The sequence below is a fragment of the Neoarius graeffei genome, chromosome 6, assembly GCF_027579695.1.
Source record: "Neoarius graeffei isolate fNeoGra1 chromosome 6, fNeoGra1.pri, whole genome shotgun sequence".
In the NCBI taxonomy this organism is placed as follows: domain Eukaryota; kingdom Metazoa; phylum Chordata; class Actinopteri; order Siluriformes; family Ariidae; genus Neoarius; species Neoarius graeffei.
The window spans coordinates 54,262,106-54,285,145 of NC_083574.1; the positions used below are offsets into that span (position 1 = coordinate 54,262,106).

Genomic DNA, 23,040 nt, shown 5'->3' on the forward strand with positions numbered 1-23,040 from the left:
TGCAAAATGTTGCAATTTTTTTTTATTTTTTGTCAGTTCTTTTTGCTCAGGCTTCTACCTTGTAAAGCTGAAAAGTTAAAATTTCAAAACAGTGCATTTGGGTTTTCTTGACCTGGCAGATCTGAAATCCTAACAGTGGCCTACACCATGATCTTCAGTTAACCAGAAGAGGGCGCTGTGCCAATATTTACATCAGCAAAGGCAGTGAAAGGACTTCTTTCAAAAACAAGCAGTAATGTAACATGCAAGCACAAACCTCAAGTAAGAAATATTTTGAATTCAAGTTTGTGCTACACCTAGAGATCTTCAAAACAAAAGTAAATTAAAACATTTTCCTCAGCAGCAATTTCATGGCCTAGTGACCCCAAAGTGAAGTTTTAATTGCATATTTCAGGGGGGAGAAAAAAAAAAATCCACCATCATTACTGAAATGCAAAGTCGGGTCTAAAAGCACTTCTATCCTTTTCTAACATGGCTGTTAATCTCTTGTTTCCCCAAACATTAAAAACAAAATGCCTTTAACAATCAGGTTTGATAGAAAATGGAAAGGCACTTTAGACTGTCTCTAGCTATTAGCTTATTTAAATATCATGAAACAAAACTGAATCACAATAAATAAAAAAAAAAGTCCTGGACTGTAAAGCACCTGAAACGTTTGGGATATCTCAAACATATAGCTGACCATAATTGGTAGAGCAGCTGTTAAAACTTTAAACAGACTCAACTCTTTATAAATATAATCTCTTCAAATGTGATGGTCAGCATTAAAAAGCATGGTAAAAATTCACATTTTTTAAGTGAAAAGATGCAAAGAGAATGACAAGTTCACAGTTTAGAAAGCATTTACACTTCTACACACAACTTCAGTCCTCAATCTGAAGCCACCCTTTCTTGTAGTCCATTAGTAGCTCCAGGTAGTACTGCCACTCTGGCTCGCTGTCATACTTGACCTCAAACACAGTCTTTAGCGGGTTAGGATGAGACTCATGGATACGCAGTACTATACCCTTGTACCACACCTCGGTCTTATCGTTTTCTTCATACAGATGGCGGATCCTTTTGCCCACCAGTTCCGGGTAGCTGTTCCTCACGGCCTGGTGGGCGTTCTGTACTGCTGAGCGCAGTACCCATCTCATCCTATGCTCTGAAGTAGACGGAGTTGGGAGATAGGGGCAGTGCTGTGCTCTTGATGAGAACTTCCTCGCTCTGTGTCGCATACTAGAATCAGAGCTTCTGCGCTTCTTTTTTCTGCGACAACGTCTGTGTCTCCCTCTCTGAACCTCAGACTGGTCCGGGACTCTCTGGTAGTGGGATACTTGGCCTTGTCGGCCTTTGGTGTAATAGACTTTCCTGAGCTTTAGGACCATATCCGAGCGCTTCTTAGTGCTACTGGGTGCATGTCTTGCATATGAGGACAACGAGGCCATCCCTGTATCCACATCAATGCTCTCTGATGAGAGGTCGTCAGAGGTCAAAGGGCGCCTCCAGGAATTCTCAGGCTCTTGCTCAGTGTCTGACTCCATCTTCACCTCAATATGAGCCTCTACGTCAGTACAAGATGCTGGTACGTTTTCCCATCCTTCTACCTCCAAACAGCTGGCAAAAGTCCAGTTTTCAGATTCCTCAGCAGGCCCGTCCTCTTCGGAGGAAGTGTCGTCTCCTAAAAACCTTCTCTTGCAGGCACCCTTTACCCTCTCTTTGCTCCCAAGACTCTTCTGGAAAGACGTTTGCTTCAGGTTCTCCAGGCATGCGGCAGTGTCTGGCACGTGTGGCCTTGGTGATGTGCAGTACACCTCAAACTTGTTAAAACAACTTTCAGCTTCATCAGGGCACTGCACACATTCTTTTTTACAAATGGACTTCACGTCTATTCCTAGAGAGAAACAAGGGCAAAGTTAGTCATTTCTCTTTACTCGAGCAAAACAAAAAATATCTTACATCTACACACTCCGTACTAAACTGAACCGTCCTTGTCACTGGGGTAAGACCCTTAAGAGCACACGTTATATGAATCTTTAATACGCATCTTTAGGTGCATGTAGTACCTTTAGTCCTTTACACCAAATAAACTAATTAAACAAAACATCTGATGTATCTCAAATCGTTTTTAAAAATGGTACACTACAGTCACATTTCCAAATGAATGATAAATCCTATGAACAAACACGTTTGAGGGTTCCATCTCAGCAACAAGGAGCAGTTTAGTAGTGTAGTGTAATAGCATAAAATAGCATGTGCGTTATCAGTACTGCATTTTACTCTCAAAATGGAATATTGCAAAAGTGTGTGTGTATAAAATAAATAAATATATTTTATATATATAAATAAAATTTTAATACACACACACACACACACACTTCATTAAACTGCAATTTAAGCAACTAATCATTGGCTGTATAAAGGTACCAGAGGGAGAAGCAGTTTAAGGAAATGATGTGGACGCCACTAGTCTTAGCTAGTTTTTGCTCTGTTACCAAGATGAAGAATATACAACCCCGATTCCAAAAAAGTTGGGACAAAGTACAAATTGTAAATAAAAACGGAATGCAATAATTTACAAAATCTAAAAAACTGACATTGTATTCACAATAGAACATAGACAACATATCAAATGTTGAAAGTGAGACATTTTGAAATTTCATGCCAAATATTGGCTCATTTGAAATTTCATGACAGCAACACATCTCAACAAAGTTGGGACAGGGGCAATAAGAGGCTGGAAAAGTTAAAGGTACAAAAAAGGAACAGCTGGAGGACCAAATTGCAACTCATTAGGTCAATTGGCAATAGGTCATTAACATGACTGGGTATAAAAAGAGCATCTTGGAGTGGCAGCGGCTCTCAGAAGTAAAGATGGGAAGAGGATCACCAATCCCCCTAATTCTGCGCCGACAAACAGTGGAGCAATATCAGAAAGGAGTTCGACAGTGTAAAATTGCAAAGAGTTTGAACATATCATCATCTACAGTGCATAATATCATCAAAAGATTCAGAGAATCTGGAAGAATCTCTGTGCGTAAGGGTCAAGGCCGGAAAACCATACTGGGTGCCCGTGATCTTCGGGCCCTTAGACAGCACTGCATCACATACAGGCATGCTTCTGTATTGGAAATCACAAAATGGGCTCAGGAATATTTCCAGAGAACATTATCTGTGAACACAATTCACCGTGCCATCCGCCGTTGCCAGCTAAAACTCTATAGTTCAAAGAAGAAGCCGTATCTAAACACGATCCAGAAGCGCAGATGTCTTCTCTGGGCCAAGGCTCATTTAAAATGGACTGTGGCAAAGTGGAAAACTGTTCTGTGGTCAGACGAATCAAAATTTGAAGTTCTTTATGGAAATCGGGGACGCCATGTCATTCGGACTAAAGAGGAGAAGGACGACCCAAGCTGTTATCAGCGCTCAGTTCAGAAGCCTGCATCTCTGATGGTATGGGGTTGCATTGCGTGTTGCATGGGCAGCTTACACATCTGGAAAGACACCATCAATGCTGAAAGGTATAACCATGTTCTAGAGCAACATATGCTCCCATCCAGACGACGTCTCTTTCAGGGAAGACCTTGCATTTTCCAACATGACAATGCCAAACCACATACTGCATCAATTACAGCATCATGGCTGCGTAGAAGAAGGGTCCAGGTACTGAACTGGCCAGCCTGCAGTCCAGATCTTTCACCCATAGAAAACATTTGGCGCATCATAAAACGGAAGATACAACAAAAAAGACCTAAGACAGTTGAGCGACTAGAATCCTACATTAGACAAGAATGGGTTAACATTCCTATCCCTAAACTTGAGCAACTTGTCTCCTCAGTCCCCAGACGTTTACAGACTGTTGTAAAGAGAAAAGGGGATGTCTCACAGTGGGAAACATGGCCTTGTCCCAACTTTGAGATGTGTTGTTGTCGTCATGAAATTTAAAATCACCTAATTTTTCCTCTTTAAATGATGCATTTTCTCAGTTTAAACATTTGATATGTCATCTATGTTCTATTCTGAATAAAATATGGAATTTTGAAACTTCCACATCATTGCATTCCGTTTTTATTTACAATTTGTACTTTGTCCCAACTTTTTTGGAATCGGGGTTATAATAATATAGAAATAAAAGTTTGAAAACAGACATGAGCAAGAAGAAAAATCTCCAGATAAGCCTGAGTGAATAGCAATTTCATGGCCAGAGAATAACTAAATGAGGTCACTTTACTTATCCTATGCAACAAGAGAAAATCTGGCCCAGAAGATCGATGGTGTAAAATAAGTATCTGGCAAAACAGTTTTCTACAAAGCCTCCTGCATATGTGGGTTTAAAAGGAAGTTTAAAAAACCCACAGTGAAAAAGCTGGAGGAAGCTGTATATGATAACTAGGTCGAATTAACACCTGCTCCGTTTTATCAACGGATGCCCAAGATGCTTCTTTGCTAAGGGGATGTGTGCAACAGGTTTGACAGACATCCCAAACCACATCACTTCCTACAGCTCACCACAACATCTGATCACATTATGCAGAAGGTAGCGCTACAAGCAACAGTGCATGTGTGAGATCCTGTCTTTCCTGCAGCCTTCTCTGCATTTAAAAAGGATGAACTCAAAAGCTGTGCTGACAACCAAGAGCACAAAGATGAGAGAGAAAAGTAAATAAAAGCTTAGCTTCATGAATGAAGTGAGTGAAGAGACGAAAGCAGTGTGAGCCAACAGAGGAACAGGAAGTACCTTTTGTGCATCATCTGTAGGAGTAGAATCTGCAAAATAAAAAAATGGTTCAAAACAAAATAAAACATGCGAAATTAAAAATAAAAGTATTTAATAAAAATAAAATGGGGATTAAAATTGTAAAAGTAAAAATACAGAAAATAATTCAAACTGATTAGCCTGTGTGTCATCTCGTAACCTTTCCCAATAAATTTTCCTTATTAAGCAATACTCATGATTTGCAAAAAATGACCAATTATTGGAGGCGGTCTCTCAAAACTCTGCAACTCAGTTTTCAAAACCCCCACATAGTCATTAATATTTACCATAATTGTACAGGGTGTTTCAAAAAATTGTGTCATTTCACAATCTAATAACTTTGCCAATTCTCGTTCAACTGACCTCAAATTTTAACAGCATGTGTGGAAACGGGTCAAAATTGTGTTTTTATCTTTTTAGGTATCGAAATGCCATTCGCTGGAAAAGAAAAGGCGTTTTTGTGTGTTAGAGTATGCTCGAACACAGTCGAGCAAGACTGTGCAACGTGCATTTATGAGAGAATTCTCTAAAAAAAATGCACCAAGCTGGACTCTCTGGTGACGGTGGCAGAGAAGAGGTCTATGGACAAACTATTGAACATCATGGACGATGCCAGTCACCCTCTGCACACCGTCATCAGCAACCAGAGGAGCCTGTTCAGTGACAGAATGCTCCGTCCCAAGTGCAGGACGAACAGACTTAAAAACTCCTTTGTCCCTCACGCCATCAGACTGTACAACTCCTGTCTGGGGGGGAGGAGGGGGAACAGGAGGACAGAGGACGGGAAGGAGCAGTAGCCTAGCCTAACAATAAGCAATACCAGACAATGTGCAATATAAAGTGCAATATCTTTCCTGCTCCCCCCCCACCACACACACTTACCCTAATCCCACTTCTCCCCCACATCTTATTCTTTTATATTTGTATATGTAAATACTTAATTTATCTAGAAGTTTTTCTCTATTTATCTGTAATGATGCTGCTGGAATCTTAATTTCCCTGAGGGAACCCTCCCAAAGGGATCAATAAAGTTTTATCTTATCTAATCTAATCGCAATGCAGATTTGGACACAAAAAGTTCAAATAGGAAGGCTGTCTGTGTGTGTGTGTGTGTGTGTCAGGTGGCACGCATATTGAAAATTTGTGAAATTATTCATGGAATCCACATACCTTTTGAATTTCTCCTTCAAATTTTGAGGAATAAATCTTATATTGCTCAACATTAAGCCTGTTCAGTTTCATTTGTCTAGACTACGTAGTTTGAGATATTTACATCTCAAATAATATCAAATTTGAAACACCCTGTATTACGTAATGCCATCAGAGTCCATATATGCACAATACCACGTTTATAAAACATTTGTGCTGTACTCATTATAGAAATAAAAAGGAGGAAAGAATGAATCTGGTAGCAGTTCTGGCTGTAACATGGACGATGGGTAAATATTGATGTACTCGTTCGAATACCTTACTGTTTCTATAGTATAAAGCTCATATACGAGGACTTGTATGGCGGATGCTCTACATAATCCAAGACAAATAATACACGGATTTTACAGAACCATGTTGTTTAACAAAATGAAACAATTATAGACAGTACTGTGCAAAAGTCTTAGGCACCCTATTTTTTTTTCATACAAATTTTGTTATAGATTTCTATTTTATGACTATCAAGTCGGTACAAAACGTGTTAGGGTTCCAAACGTTTGTTTTCCAGCACAAAGTTAAATATTACAAAAAAAAGTGTTTGTATCTGAGCAGCATATTACATAAAGAGACCACTTTTCAGATTAAAAAAGAAAACATAATGAAGGCTCCTGGATTTTGGTGCAAAATTAAGAAGCGAATGTGACAGTCAAAGTGTCCAGAAGAACCGTGGCTGGTTCTGCAAGATGCTCAGTAAAACCTACAGCTCATTTCCTTATCAAACTGCACTCACGGGACCTGATCACATCACATTATCTCTAGCCGCTTTATCCTTCTACAGGGTCGCAGGCAAGCTGGAGCCTATCCCAGCTGACTACGGGCGAAAGGCGGGGTACACCCTGGACAAGTCGCCAGGTCATCACAGGGCTGACACATAGACAACCATTCACACTCACATTCACACCTACGGTCAATTTAGAGTCACCAGTTAACCTAACCTGCATGTCTTTGGACTGTGGGGGAAACCGGAGCACCCGGAGGAAACCCACGCGGACACGGGGAGAACATGCAAACTCCGCACAGAAAGGCCCTCGCCGGCCCCGGGGCTCGAACCCAGGACCTTCTTGCTGTGAGGCGACAGCGCTAACCACTACACCACCGTGCCGCCTCACGGGACCTGATTTTTTTATTTTTTTTTTTAAAGCAAAGGGTCGTCTCACACCAAATATTGACTTTGTTTCATTTATTATGGCTTACTGCTGTTTATAGGTTTTTTTTTTTTTATGTTGAAACATTTCCCTTTATTATTTTTAAACCATTTTTGGTCTACAGCATTTCTTCACATGTGCCTAAGACTTTTGCACAGTGCTGTATGTTCTGACTTTTTTATTTTTATTTTTTTAGGAGGACATTTTAATATTTATGGAAGTGGTCTCGATTTTAAGCGCTTTGCAAAGTTTATCAGCACAGTTTCTCAGTAAAATTGCAAGCTGCATTTTTTTTGGAGTGTGTGAGAGAGAGAGAGCGCACGTGCAAGGGAAAGAGGCTGGTGGCTTATGACCGTTTATCACAGCTATAACAAGTGAGAACAGGAACTGCCTTGTCGCTTGGACATTTCACAACATTTCACATCTAACTATAAACTAACTAAACACGTCATCATATCAGCGATTGTAGGTTTTACTTTAACATGTTCTTTAACAAAATGTCCATTTATTTTTAGTCTTACATTACGTGGAGTAGCTGCCATACAAGTCCCAGAGAATGGGCTGTCCACAGAAAAGGTAACATGGTCGAATGAGTGCATTAATATTAACTTACTGTTCATGTTTCAGCAGGAACTACTGTGTGAACCGTGCAGTTGTACAACCATGATGCACACTTTGACAAATCAGATATGATGCATGTTGTTATTTATACTGGTAAACATAAAGGAGAGGAGGAGATTGATAGGTTATCATCTATCCTCACCTCTAAATAATGTATTTCACTATAATCACAATTACCCTGCTATGCCATATTATTGTCTTAGTTAATGATCACAAAAATACAAATAATTATTAGGGCCCGAGCACCTGCATCGTAGGTGCAAAGCCCTCTTATTATTTTTTTTCTCCATGCGCCAACTCGTTTTTTTTTAATGGCACTTGTGATGCTTGAAAACTCAAGAATTTTGGCACACTGATCAAATGTGTGTAAAATCACAGTTACATTGAGCAAGGGACTGGGCGTGGTCCTGGAGCTCTATAGTGCCCCCGAGAACACGCTATAGTTGAGATGAAGTTGCTCAGATGGGCACAAGATTTGGCGTGATTGATACTCTTGTGATACAGGACAAAGTTCACTTGGTTGTATTTGACTCCACCCAACAGGAAGTCAGCTATACTGGATAGAATGTCGGATTTTTAAAAACTTTTTCGTGTTGTTTTGAGGAGCTCACCATGGCTAAAAACCTCATGGAACTTTGCACATGCATTTGTCCTCTGATATAATTTGAGTTGATATGGTAAAATCAAGGAGCAGCACGGTGGTGTAGTGGTTAGCGCTGTCGCCTCACAGCAAGAGGGTCAGCGTTCGAGCCCCGTGGCCGACGAGGGTCTTTCTGTGTAGAGTTTGCATGTTCTCCCCGTGTCCACAGTCCAAAGACATGCAGGTTAGGTTAACTGGTGACTTTAAATTGACCGTAGGTGTGAATGTGAGTGTGAATGGTTGTCTGTGTCTATGTGTCAGCCCTGTGATGACCTGGCGATTTGTCCAGGGTGTACCCCGCCTTTCCGTCCGTAGTCAGCTGGGATAGGCTCCAGCTTGCCTGCGACCCTGTAGAACAGGATAAAGCGGCTACAGATAATGAGATGAGAGGAGATGGTAAAATCAGTCTAGGTGGGCTTCATTAATTACATAGCGCCCCCTAGTGCAAAAATACAGATTTGACACCTTGGAAAGATTAAAAAACTCAGGAAAATGTTGTGCACCTGTGAAAATAGGGCAAAAGTTTATTATTCTTAGGTTACTTGCCTTGAGTGAGGCTAGAAGACATAGCACCGAGTGCGAGGGCCCTTTATCACCGCTAGCAGCTATATTTAATACTGCAATCTTCTGTCTTATCAAAATGAAAATCAAAAAAGGGAATTACAAACAGGTGAAAAATTGAAGGAAAAACAAAAAAGTGGCTTTTGAAGACGTTTCATTAAAAGAATGTTTCTCCTTGTGTAATTAATTGATTATCAGACATGGAATATGAAGTTAATTGTTAATGAGAGATGTAGTATGCTGGTTTTTCCTCTCACTTTGGGTTGAAACGAGTTGATTGTGGCCATAAGTGCCCAGGGGTGCTTTACCCACCCACCCACATATACATACATACATATACATATATATATATATATATATATATATATATACACACACACACACACACACACACATTATATATATATATATATATATATATATATACACACACACACTACACAGTCTTGGCATGAAAGAGTGAGCCCAGGACCAATGGTCTGCAGTACTGTACATACACAGATGGATACACATTTGTATATGTAAACTCGCAGTCGTATGGGCAGTAAATGATATCACCATCTGGAGACTTGGACTTTTCCCAAAAACGGTAAAAAGTTGGATCTAAAGAATTGGACTGGTCACTGCTGAAGCTGGACTAGACAGTCAGTCTCTAAAAGGTCTGAAAGATCTGTAAAATTCAGCCAACATCTCCCTGTTTTGGTTTGGTTTGTGTTATGAGCTAAGAGCACGCCGTTTTGTATTTTGAGAAAGTGGTTTGTTATGTAAGCTTGAGAGAATTTCAGTAAACTAGTATTAAACAGATTTTCTCCATATCTTTTGGGAGACAACACTTCACAATAAAACCTCATCTGAGAAAGAATTTTCCAAAGAACGCCGTAACACTTTGTTGTGCTATGGGGGGGGATTTTACTGGAAAGTTTTGCGTCTACTTGTGCTCCGAGAAGGAAGTGTCACTGTAAATCAATACAAAGTCTTTCTGACTGGTCACCTTGATACTATGATGAAACATTTCTCCCCTGACAGGAATGAGCTCTTCCAGGATCACATTTCCCCCATCCACAGGGCATGGGAACACACTGAATGGTTTGAGGAGTATGAAAATTACGTAAACCATACGCCATGGTCTTTAGAGTCCATAAGTGGTTGAGGAGTGTATTAACTCAACATAATTGAACACCTATTGGAGATTTTGGAATGATGTGTCCATGCTCTCCACCACCTGACCATCATCAGAACATCAGCTGAGGAAATGTATCCCAAGTAGAATCTACTCCGAGTACCACTGAAGCTTGCTTTGTATTTTATTACTTAGCTCCTATGACTACACTCATGTCCATTATCTTAAGAACACCTGTACATCCATACACTTATCGAATTAGCCAAATCATGTGGCAGCAGCACAGTATAATAATAATAAAAAGATCAAGAGCTTCAGTTAATGTTCACATCAAGCATCAGAATGGGGGAAAAGTGTGATCTCAGTGATCTTTGAGCATGGTTGTTGATATCAGATGAGCTGGTTTAAATATTTCATTAACTCATGATCTCATGGGAATTTCACACGCACACAAAAACACCTTCAGTTTACACAGAACGGTGCAAAAAAACAAAAAACGCACTGAGTGAGTAACAGTCTGTGGGTGGAAATGCCTTGTTAATGAGAGGTCAGAGGAAAATGGCCAGATGGGTTCAAGCTGCCAGGAAGGATACAGTAACACAAAAAATAATCACTAATTACAACTGTGGTGAGCAGAAAAGCATCTCAGCATGCACAAACCATTGAACCTTGAAGTGGATGAGCTACAAAAGCAGACTATCTAGTACCAACATCTGGTACTGTATGTTAGTTAGATAGACTAGCAGTCTATCTGGTACCAACATCCATGCCACAATCAAAGTCACAGAGATCACACATTTCTTTCCTCATTTTGATCTGCACATTCCTTGAATCTCTTGATCTGCATCTGTGTATTTTTGCATTGTGCTGCTGCCACCATATGATTAGCTGATTAGATAACTGCATGAATGAACACTTGTACAGATGTTCCTAATAAAGTAGATGGTTACTGTATGTCCTACAAAATGATCGGAGACAGACAGTCCGAATTCTCCACGACTCCAGACTGGACATCGTTCTCCACATAGCTTGTAAAAGGCCATATTTCACTGCACTGATATTGGTATTAAGGAATAAGTTTGAATGCAGTCAATCAATCAAGGATAATAAAGTCCAGATTATTGTGACGGAAAAACAACTGTATTTTCCTTCTATTGAAAATAATAATAAAAAAAAAAAAAACCTGTTGACTTGTTTTGAATGTGGGCAGTGAAGCCATTTTCATTATAAATATACAAATATACCTGGATCTGAGTTTTCCCCCCTTGGCTCAGAGCATAAATAATTTAACATGATTTTGCATGAAGAAACCAGCTCAACGTTATCCCTCTCAGTAGAACAATCCATTTTATTCCACTTACTTCAAGCGTCAAAATGTGACCGAATGCAAAACTTTTTTTTTTTTAAAGTACTCTTTCAGTCAACTCATTGTTTATGATATGCAAATGACAGGTGAGGAATCCAGTATCAACTTGCTCTCCTCTTTACCAAGCGTTGAAAAGATAAGAGCAACTGATACATTTTGCTTCCATTAATACTGCATGAAAGCCATTACTTTTTCTCTACCATGCTTATAGTAAGAATTTCTATTAAAACATCATGGTTGTGTATAGGTTATAATCAACAGCGTCCAATCTAATCCACAACTAGTCTTAAGAAAACGATCCTCAACTCACCAAGGAATCTGCAGACATCAGCATAGTAGACGAGGTTGAGGACATCTGGATAGATATCTGGCAGGTGTTTGAGAGATAGGAGCCGCCTTAGTTTAGAAGAAAAAGCTCGCTTGTGGAGCTGAGTCAGCTGCCTTTCCTCTGACAGCGTGGTCGGCCGCAACTCAACTCGATGCTCTTGTAGAACCTGGTCTATAAACGTGCCCTGGACCTGAGGAAACAGCACCTCCTTCACCACCAGCATGGGGATGAACACAGTCCCTGCTCTGATGACATGAGGAAAGGGGCACTCTTGAATTCTGACATAGTTCTCAAGCTGGTAAAGAACTTTCTGGAGTGCTCTCATAATCTCTTCATCTTTCAGCCACACCTCCCTCCCCTTGGAACCCAGAAGGCATGAGACATTTTGGATTTTTGCTGGAGGAGAAGCAGACTCATCCAGGTCCAATCTAGATAACCAGTTCCTGAGTTCACAATGTGAGGTTTGAGAAATGCAAGCTGATACAAGTCTGCAGAGTGACTGGTGAAGCTCCATGAACTGATAACGGGCTTGCTTACTGCTTATGGCTACTTTATTCTCAACAGGAGACCGAAGAACCTCAGGGACCGGAGAGACGGGAGTTTTGAAGACTTCTGGCAAAATTATTTTAAAGCTAGTCAGTTTAAGACAATGAGGAGGGATGTTACTGAGGGAAAATCTTCCCTGATTTGTTTGAGTTGGACTTGGGAGTTTGGCAGACAAAGGGGCTGGAAAATTAGATTGTTTTTTGTCATGGTCTTGAATTGGCACAGCAACTCCATCCCTCATACTACACGCAACAGCACGTTCAAGGGGACGCTCTGGCATTTCCGGTGTAACTGACTTTGAATGTGAAGAACAGCCACTCTTTATAACTAGGCTGTGTTTGGTTTCATTCTCTGTTGATTCTAAATTATCTTGTTCATCTTTATAATTTACATTAAGGTTGTTTTGACCAATCACAGGACTGCATCTCTCTTTTTTTGACCAACATGCCATTCCATCAGGCTCTATTTTCTCAGTTTTGACATTCAATTTAAAAAAGTCTTTGTCCAAATTTGTTTTTGTTTCTGCGTTTTGTGCTTCTGGTTCGTCTTTTGGTGGCTTTGAGTCAGGTGCCAGCATTGGACAACTGGGATCTTGTGCAGATGACAAAACACCTGTAGCTTCCAAGTAGGCTTTGTAAGGAGCCAGACTAAAGACTTTGTTAATTACTGGCATTGGAGGGGAAGAAGGTTGCTTAGTCTCAATAGTTTTCAGCTGGTGTACTGCTTGAAGTTTAACCAAAGAATCATTTTCACAGCTTTTGTCAGTTTCCACCTTGTGCTTTTTAGATAGGACAATACCATTACCTGGTTTGTCTGAAAAACATAAACTCTGCTTTTTATTGAATAAATCATGAGTGCATGTGGGAGAAGCTGTATAACTGTGACTCTTAAAATGACAATTATCTTGTCTCGGACAAGGACTGTCCGAGGATGAATTTTCAAGACGTAAATTATTTGAAAGCTGATAGTGGTCTTGGGGCTCAGTATGTTGGAAAGTCCCTTTAATTCCAAGGTGTCCTTTAGGAGGTTGTTCCTGGTTGGAGTCTGCATTCTGCTCTCGCCGTAGGGAAAAGTCCAGGGGTTGTTCTACCTGCTGCATGACAGGAGGGCAAAATGGTCTCTTATTGAATGGGTTCACATATCTTGTATTTAAGTGTGTTCTATAAGCAGGATAAGCAGATATGTTCCTGACAACTGGGTGGCCAAGAGGATACATAGTGTAAGGATTCTTGAAATCTCTAAAGAAAGGTTGAGGAATAGGACTCTGCCCAGACATTTGCTGAGAATTCTCAGGTCTGTAAACATCAATGTTATTCTTTGGACAATAAAGCAAGGAATGGTGAAATACATCTTGATCCTTAGATGTGTGAGGACAATCTTGATAAATCTGCATGCGTGCTCCATATTGCATCCCAGGCACTGGCTCATACATAGGAGCCAGTTCCTTATGTGCCTGTCTAGGCTGGAAACGTTGGCAGTGATCTGGTGAAGAGGGGACAAATGGGTGAACATGGTTATACATAAAGTTGCTCTGGCGTACATCGGAAAATGCAGAAACCCTTTGAGGTTTGCTTAGGCTGAGATCACGGTAGCCTTCCGTGGGTACGTCTTTTAACGGTACCCTCTCTCCACAGTGCTCAAATGGCAATAATCTCTGCTGCATCAAGGCTTCCGACTCCTTTTTATGCAGGCATGCCCAGTGACCATAATATGCCATCCGATCATCTTCAAACATTTGCTGGGGCATCCTTTGCAGCCCTTGGTCCATAGTATAGCTCTTTTGGCCAGCACAGCAAGGACTATGTCCATACACTGGTTTTGGAATAGCAAGTTCACCAGATTTTTCTGCTGCTGAGGGGGATAAACTTGTGCAATTTATAGGGATTTTCCTGAAAGGTGCAGGGGTCATTAATCCCGCAGTATTAGGGCTGTGTTTACTCTGACTTCTAGTACAGCAGGCAAGCTTCTGCTTCACTACCACTTCTTCTGCTACAGTGGGGGAGCCATTGTCCTCGGGGAAATTCATGCTTTCAGGCCTATAAATGACTGGATCTGTAATTGACCCCTTTGTGGCTGAAGGATGAACCACAGGGCTCCCTCCATTTCTCACTAAAATCCGAGAGGGATTCCAAGGTGCGGGGACATCTAAAGCCTCTTGTCCACGGAGAGAGCATGACATATAGGCGTGTCTGTATGGTAAAGACTTATCTTGGGAGTACTGAGGCAGGCTGTTGGTGTTGGAAAGCCCTGAAGTGCCCACAGTACCCATGGAACCCTCTAGTCTTGCTCTCTTGCCTTGAGGTAGAGGATCCATGAAACTCTGCACCCGCTTACTGTTCATCGTTCAATCTTGTCTTTGAGGTTATACGTTCACACCAAAGGACACCTATTAAAAGACAAAGACACAATTCAGATGGCACATTTTTACTGGAGGAATAATTCTATTTAATGTAATATAGAAAGATCAGATTTTTCATATTATAATGCACAATTGCTGAGGTAAAAATATGATCAGGATTTTTAAAAATATATATATATTTAGAGATTTCAAAGAATATGAAAAGAAGCAAAGGAAGGCTTTTTTAAAAACGTGAATGCATCTACCCTTTGTCTGGACCATGTTGTATTTCTAAAATATTAAAATAATTTCAGTATTCTTTCAAATAAAAAAAGATCAGTACTTTTTTTTTGGAAGTATGATAATAGCCTATAATAAGGTATAATTATTTGAATGCACAGGTTTATGAAGCCAGTCATAACCCAAACTGCACCATGACTACACCAGGATTACATCAGTCATTCTAATAGTTCTTATACTAATACGCATATCTCCAGGCTTAATCCCTTTATCAAATTACTTGCAATTGATGTGCAGTTATACAAGTCATCATCTTAGCTGTTATAATAAGAATACCTGATCTGATCCATAAACTGAAAGCAGTCGACTAAACCCACGACTACAATTCTGAGAGTTTCTTAATGATCTATGTGAAACACCTTTCTTACATAGCACTGGTATGACACACTGTCAGTCACTGAAACCTGTTTTACCAGGCTCACCCAGGGCGGCACCACCTGAACATCAAAGATGATCCACATCATCATCATCATCATCAGGAAATAAATGAATAAGCACACACCCCAATTCATATTCATGCAATGAGAATGGAAAACAGCTAAACTGGGTCTCTCAGTGTTAGTCAGCAGAGTTTCACAATTATGGTCCTGGAAGTATTTTTTTTGGTTGCATAATTAATTCTAATTGTACAGTTGAGAGCACAATTTTTCCCCCACTTCCTGAATTAACACAATCAGCTCTGTGAGTGAGCTGAACTTGTGTGAAATAAATGTATTTTATTTCCAAATTGGAGGAATTATTGCCATAAAATGTACTTGATGTCAGAGGTGGACAAAAGTACCCAACTTCATTACTTAAGTGAAAGTACAGATCCCACTGGTCAAATGTTACTCCGATACAAATGAAAGTTGTCCAGTCAATTTTTTACTTAAAGTACTGAAGTACTTGCTTTTAAAAATACTTAAGTATTAAAAGTACATTTGTCAACGCATTGTTGTATTATTGCCATAACGCTTACAAAACCTAATGCCGTTACCAAAGACAGAAATGTGAATTCACAAAATGAATGCATGCTGTGTCATCATGGTGGCTTAACTTTACGCTAGCTAGTCAATGAAGCTCCACCTGACATGCTAGCAAACTCTTTTCAAACTTGAAATCATATTGGGTAACTAATGCTACTAGAAAATAAAGATTTCTACATTCTGTTTATTTGGCAAGATTATGCTAAAACATTTCTAAAAGGACTTCAGATAAGTTAATGTTATTCATGTTAGCCTAACTCCTTTTTACATGCTAACTAACAGTGTCCAAGTTAGCTAGCTATGTGTTATTGTTAGCCGTGGACAAGGCTACGGCAACTTGGTGGGCAAATCCAGAGAAAGTAATTTGACAAACCAGACTGCACAGCTATTGCAACGTTATCGCTAGCTCTAAAAGCACAGACAACTTCACTGCAAGCTTTCTCTTGGAATAAAACATTTATATACTTCAATATGCTTCTGCAGGGTGGATGGCAAGTTTTTGGAGGCCGTGATGTGGTTCATTTTCAGCAAGCATTTAAAATGAAACAAGTCTTTAATCCTTTCAGAAAACTGAAATATGGGTTCTAGGTATGGCCATGGGTGTGTGCATTCCCCAGAACCGCCTCCTTCCATTCTGCCATCAACTGATCGTGTTCAAATAATGCTGCTGAGGAATCGCTGAACTTGATTTTATACAGTCTGTGGATGTGACGTGACCCTAGTGATTACTGATAGTCTGTCTCAGTGTCACCTGTGACAAAACCAATCACGTTTTAGAAAAGAAAAGAAAAAAAACATCCATTTTCAAAGCTGCTTCATAGTAAGGAGTCACGAGGACCTTGGTAGAAATGTAATGGAGTGAAAATGTATGATATTTGCCTTTCAAATGTAGTGAAGTCAGAAGTTGCCAAAAATACAAACAAACAAACAAACAAACAAACAAACAAAACACTCAAAGTAAACTGTTCCTACTTATTCAGGTGACACTGGGCATACCTAACAACTTGGTTTTTTTTTCTCTCTCTTTCCCCCCAGAGTAACATGTCAATCCTGAGATTGAGATGCTGACCTTTTCTGCTCCTTGGGCCTGCCTGATCCATCCTGATGCCCTATGTCTGGTTGGAGTCTCATCACATCACTCCTGTGGAGGACGGCCCCATATGGACAGTTGGAAGTCACACTTGAAAGACGCTCTGGACACTTACGGTAATGCTTTCATGACTGAGGACTACAGTTGACTTGCTAACTTTAGGACTGCATATCTGTGAAGATACTCAGTCATCCAGGTACATAGTAATCTGTGGTTGGTAGAAGAGAGCAACTGGACTTGCTTGAAAAGTCTTGAAGACGTTTCGCCTCTCGTCCAAAAGGCATCCTCAGTTCTGTCTGTCTAATAGGGAGTATCAAGTATTTATCCTCTCATGGATCATCATAGAATCCGAATCAGAATGCTGATGGCTGCATTGTAGGTGGCTGATAGATGTCATAGACACCCACCTCTGTTCAGTGATGGTTGTTCCAGGTTGACAAAAATGAACGATCCTCTCTGGCTAAGATGTCTGCCAGTTTTCTGGAAGTCCTCTCGTACTCCCGCACCAGTCGAAGGGAACTCATCCCAAAGTGCGTAGAAACATATCTGTGAAGATACTCAGTCATCCAGGTACATAGTAATTCTGATTCGGATTCTATGATGATCCATGAGAGGATACTTGATACTCCCTATTAGACAGGCAGAACTGAGGATGCCTTTCGGACGAGAGGCGAAACGTCTTCAAGACTTTTCAAGCAAGTCCAGTTGCTCTCTTCTACCAACCACAGATTACTATGTACCTGGATGACTGAGTATCTTCACAGATATACTCAAGTAAATGAACTTTTGTTACTGTCCACCTCTGCTTGATGCACACTAAAGTATAGACAAAATGCAGGGAACAGTTCTCAAATGGCTCAGTGCTGTGCATCAAGGTGGTGTATAAAATAGTCTAGTTAGACGGTGGTGTAAGTGGTTAGCGCGGTCGCCTTGCAGGAAGAAGGTTCTGGGTTCAAGCCCAGCGGCCGGCAGGGACCTTTCTGTCTGGATTTTGCATGTTCTCCAGTGTCTGTGTGGGTTTCCTCCAGGTGCTCCAGTTTCCCCCACAGTCCAAAGACACGCGGTTAGGTTAATATGGGACGGCCTTGGGCTGAGGTGCCCTTGAGCAAAGCACCTAACTCCCAACTGCTCCCCGGGTGCTGTTAGCATGGCTGCCCACTGCTCTGGGTATGTGTTCACTGCTTCAGATGGGTTAAAATGTGTGAAGAATAAAGTTGTGCTTTCTTTCATATCCAGTTTGGGTCACAGTGCCAGTGGTGAATAGTGAGTGACTCCGGGGAGATGATCATATCCCATAGGCTCATGATGAAACATCTCTGACTTTCATCACGGGAAATGACGCCGACTATCAACAAGCGCGTGCGACAAAAACACTTTTAGTTGTTCTATTTATAATTATTAACTGGAGAATTGGGGGGGGATCCCTGCCATCCCAGAGCATTTTTTAAAGATTTTCCACTAGGAGACCAACTGGTCTGGGCAATACAATCACAGGCCCCAGAGTCCATGCGGCTGCACCGCTGCGGCAGATTCTGTGATGCAAAATGGTTCACCAACCACCATACAGACAAACACACTACAGTGACTACACAGCTATCAAGAGCAATTACCAAGCACAAAGACACTTACACAGTAATGACATCGGATTCTGACATCAGCCATCTCAGCAACCAAATTTTAGTTTTGTTTTTCTTAACCAACATGATCTTGTGTGTATATCTTATAACATAGATCTTCGTTTTCCTTGTTAAATGTATACTTACATGGTACTTGGTTAATTAATTGCAACTGATTGAACCAAATGATAAGACATAACTTGGTTTAAAATTTGGTCTCCCAGTGAAGCTGGTTTGGCATTGACTAGGAGACCAAATCTGGCCACTGGGCGGCCATTTGGTCTCCCAGTATCTATGTTAAAAAATGTTCTGTGCCATCCAGGTTTTCTGTATAATTTAAGTGCAGACTGTTTGCACACACCCATAGCAAGCAGTACAAACTCATCTTCTCCAGTCACTTAGGAAACTTCCGTCAACATTTACAACAGACTTCTCAGCCACAACACGCTAAGGCAAGGTGAGCACTTTTCTGCAACGCTAACGACACAAAGACGAGCCTACTATTTCAAAAATAAGTGTTTAATGAGCCTCTTCAACATCAGTAATACTTTAATCCATGTTATGAATGAACCTTCACGCGCAGTAAGCTTCAATCCCTCACGCGCAGTAAGCTTCAATCCCTCACGCGCAGTAAGCTTCAACCCTTCACGCGCAGTAAGCTTCAACCCTTCACGCGCAGTAAGCTTCATCCCCTCACGCGCAGTAAGCTTCAACCCTTCACGCGCAGTAAGCTTCATCCCCTCACGCGCAGTAAGCTTCAACCCTTCACGCGCAGTAAGCTTCATCCCCTCACGCGCAGTAAGCTTCAACCCTTCACGCGCAGTAAGCTTCATCCCCTCACGCGCGGTAAGCTTCAACCCTTCACGCGCAGTAAGCTTCATCCCCTCACGCGCAGTAAGCTTCAACCCCTCACGCGCAGGAAGCTTCATCCCTTCACGCGCGGTAAGCTTCAACCCCTCACGCGCAGTAAGCTTGCGCTCTCTCACGTGCTCTCCAAGTAAACACTAAAGCACAGCTCGCATGAACCCGACAACATGAAAGATAACGCACCGAGATGACTCTCAAGGTTTTTTCCTCCCCTCTTCCCTACTAGCACTATCATCACAGTGCTGACAAACAACACACATCAACAAGAACTCACCACAGAGAGAAGCTCCTGCTCGTCCAACAGCCGGCTCAATGAGACTAGCCATGGCAAAAATGAAAGTTATCCATCATCGTTCTTCTAAATAGACCAGAGAAAGCGTCTGGAGAACTCTAGGGGATGGAGATCTAGTGAAAGCTGCCTAGATAGTACTGCCTTATTTTTCTCAAGAGTTTGTAGGCGTCAGTCCAAAAGTATGTAAGCTGTTGGCACACGGTTAGCCAATTACAGCTATGACAGAAAAAAAGAGGGAGGATCTAAAGGTTACAGGCACAGTAATGTGTAGCACGACGAGTATGTGAAGAAACCCTCATCTTTTGTACCTTTGTTACGTATCACACAGAAACAAAAAGATTTAAGATACATCACTGGACCCTAATTACCTTTCAGAGTGATTTCAAGGTACATTCTAGGTGAAAGAAAGAAAGAAAGAAAGACTTTATTCATCACACACTTGTGAAGTTCCTCTCTGCATTTAACCCATCTGAAACAGTGAACACACACACCCAGAGCAGTGGGCAGCCATGCTAACAGCACCTGGGGAGCAGTTGGGAGTGAGGTGCCTCGCTCAAGGACACCCCAGCTCAAGGCCGTCCCATATTAAAGAGATACCCAAAGGCTGTTCTCATGATGGCGCCATCCCAGGGACAATAGGACCCTCCCGCGAGAGTGTAATTTCCTCATGAAACTAAGATGCATCAACCACTCAAATGCCACCATCTTTTTATGTATTCACGCTGTCCTGAAAGTTAAGCAAGTTTGTCTCATCTCATCATCTCTAGCCGCTTTATCCTGTTCTACAGGGTCGCAGGCAAGCTGGAGTCTATGACAGCTGACTACAGGCGAGAGGCGGGGTACACCCTGGACAAGTCGCCAGATCATCACAGGGCTGACACATAGACACAGACAACCATTCACACCTACGGTCAATTTAGAGTCACCAGTTAACCTAACCTGCATGTCTTTGGACTGTGGGGGAAACCGGAGCACCCGGAGGAAACCCACGCGGACACGGGGAGAACATGCAAACTCCACACAGAAAGGTCCGCGCCGGCCACGGGGCTCGAACCTGGACCTTCTTGCTGTGAGGCGACAGTGCTAACCACTACACCACCGTGCCGCCTCTGTTCATCTCATCTCATCTCATCTCATCTCATCTCATCTCATCTCATTATCTCTAGCCGCTTTATCCTGTTCTACAGCCGCCCTAAGCAAGTTTGTGTCACAGCCTATTTTGAAAAGGAAGATGTTTAAGGACATGGGACATTTTTAAAATGACTTAAGAAACAGAAGTTATCAATGTCAGTTTTCTAAACATTGTGCATTATTATGGGTATTATATTCAGGACTACAGTTCTGAAACTTTGGCAGGATTATTCTTGGCAGAAACAGCTTATTAAATAAGCTGTTCTCATGATGGTACCATCCCAGGGACAAAGGAAAGGTACCAACCATTTAGTACCCTTTTTTCCCCTCTGAGAGTGTAATTTCCTCATGAAACTAAGATCATAAATGCAATAGCTTATTATATTTGGCATCCTGGTTCATTAACACATTAAAGTATAAATGAATGAATGAATGCCTGGACCAACTAATACGATGAAGATGAAAACAATTCCTTACCACACAAATGAGTACAGTAAAATCAGCATGTAAAAGGAAATATTTGTCTACTTAGGCATAACAGGGTATGGGTGTAACAGATTAAACCGGGAGTTGTTGGTGTTTCGTTTTGTTCTGACTTAAAATGAATGGTTGCAATACTCCAATAAATAAAACCAGTGCATTTAGATTTTGCCAAAAACAGATTGCAGTGAAAAGTTAGATAGTTATTTGCTATCTGTTTACCAAATTCTGACATCCTACGTTAGTTGATGGTTGACCACAAACAGTAGATGTTGCCAGAAATAGATAATATATTAGCAGACTCTGCTGCAATCCCAGTCCCTATATGGAACGAGAGGGGGGGTACACCATTTGCAAAATGGGACCTCAGAAAAGTTTCCCATAAACCTGAAGTCAAAATGATCTCTCAGGGTTTGTGGCCTATTTGTTATGTCTAACAAGTGGTTGCGAATTTTAACTTATTGAAAACAACAACAAAATCTATGCAATATCACAGAATAAACATTGTCTGAATTAAAAGGCTTGATTAGTGTAATGATGTTATAGGTTAAAGCAAAGAACTACTTAGGCTAAAAAAAATCTAGTAAGTAAGTAAATAAATAAATAATAAAAGACCCTAATCCATCCATTATCTGTAACCGCTTATTAGAGGTCTGTGCGGGTCGGATTTTTCAGTCCCGCCCGCGCCCGCATTGTGCAGTCCCGCTCCCGCCCGCGCCCGCAAAGAATTATGATTTTCAGTCCCGCTCCCGCCCGCGCCTGCCATATTTTGTCCCACTCCCGCCCGCAAATCCCGCATGATGCAGACGTTCGCGTTATTTCTCAGGAAAGTTCTTGACTTGACACAGCGTGATGGTGCTCCGCCCCCTACTTTGAGTGGATTTGAGCATAAATATCTACAGCTCACGTTCACGTTTGTTATTATTTACCTTGTTTCTGAATTCGGAATGTTGAAATGGCAGCATGTAGACCTAATAATAATAATTATTTAAGTAGGCTAATCATTTAAGTATGCGCTCTCCCGTGGTGCGTCTCCTATGAATAATTAGTGTGAAAGGAGAGATGGATTGCACGCTTGAACTTATTCTTTTAGTTACATTTCTTTTCAGTTGTTTTTAGCGGCAGAAGGAGACAAACGTTTCGGCTGTTGCCTTCGTCAGTGTCTCTAATAATAATAATAATAGGCGGCACGGTGGTGTAGTGGTTAGCGCTGTCGCCTCACAGCAAGAAGGTCCTGGGTTCGAGCCCAGCAGCCAACAAGGGCCTTTCTGTGTGGAGTTTGCATGTTCTCCCCGTGTCCGCGTGGGTTTCCTCCGGGTGCTCCGGTTTCCCTCACAGACCAAAGACATGCAGGTTAGGTTAACTGGTGACTCTAAATTGACCGTAGGTGTGAATGTGAGTGTGAATGGTTGTCTGTGTCTCTGTGTCAGCCCTGTGATGACCTGGTGACTTGTCCAGGGTGTACCCCGCCTTTCACCCGTAGTCAGCTGGGATAGGCTCCAGCTTGCCTGCGACCCTGTAGAACAGGATAAAGCGGCTACAGATAATGAGATGAGATAATAATAATAATAAAAAAAGACAGGCGAGCACGTAATTCCAAGTGGAAATTTGGTATATTTATTGTTCAGCCATACAAAACATTAGGCTAACCCAGTTTACATTTGTAAAGCATTTCTAACTAAAATGTCCG

At 41.3% G+C, this 23,040-nt stretch overlaps 1 protein-coding gene across 3 annotated transcripts; it reads right to left on the minus strand.

Moving 5' to 3' along the window:
- Nucleotides 1–660: 660 nt before the first annotated feature.
- c6h15orf39 (chromosome 6 C15orf39 homolog) lies at nucleotides 661–19,883 on the minus strand. 3 transcript variants are annotated; one of them, XM_060923856.1, is made up of 4 exons: nucleotides 19,722–19,883; nucleotides 11,708–14,657; nucleotides 4,718–4,746; nucleotides 661–1,873 (listed from the first exon to the last, which is right to left on the minus strand). In XM_060923856.1, the coding sequence occupies exons 2-4, from the start codon at nucleotides 14,610–14,612 to the stop codon at nucleotides 1,868–1,870; spliced, it is 2,940 nt and encodes a 979-aa protein (XP_060779839.1). In that variant the 5' UTR covers nucleotides 14,613–14,657; nucleotides 19,722–19,883; the 3' UTR covers nucleotides 661–1,867. The 3 variants fall into 3 exon arrangements, with proteins under 3 accessions (XP_060779839.1, XP_060779841.1, XP_060779840.1); XM_060923858.1 differs by lacking the exon at nucleotides 19,722–19,883 and adding an exon at nucleotides 16,944–17,068; XM_060923857.1 differs by lacking the exon at nucleotides 19,722–19,883 and adding an exon at nucleotides 15,186–15,235.
- Between the last annotated feature and the right edge of the window lie 3,157 nt (nucleotides 19,884–23,040).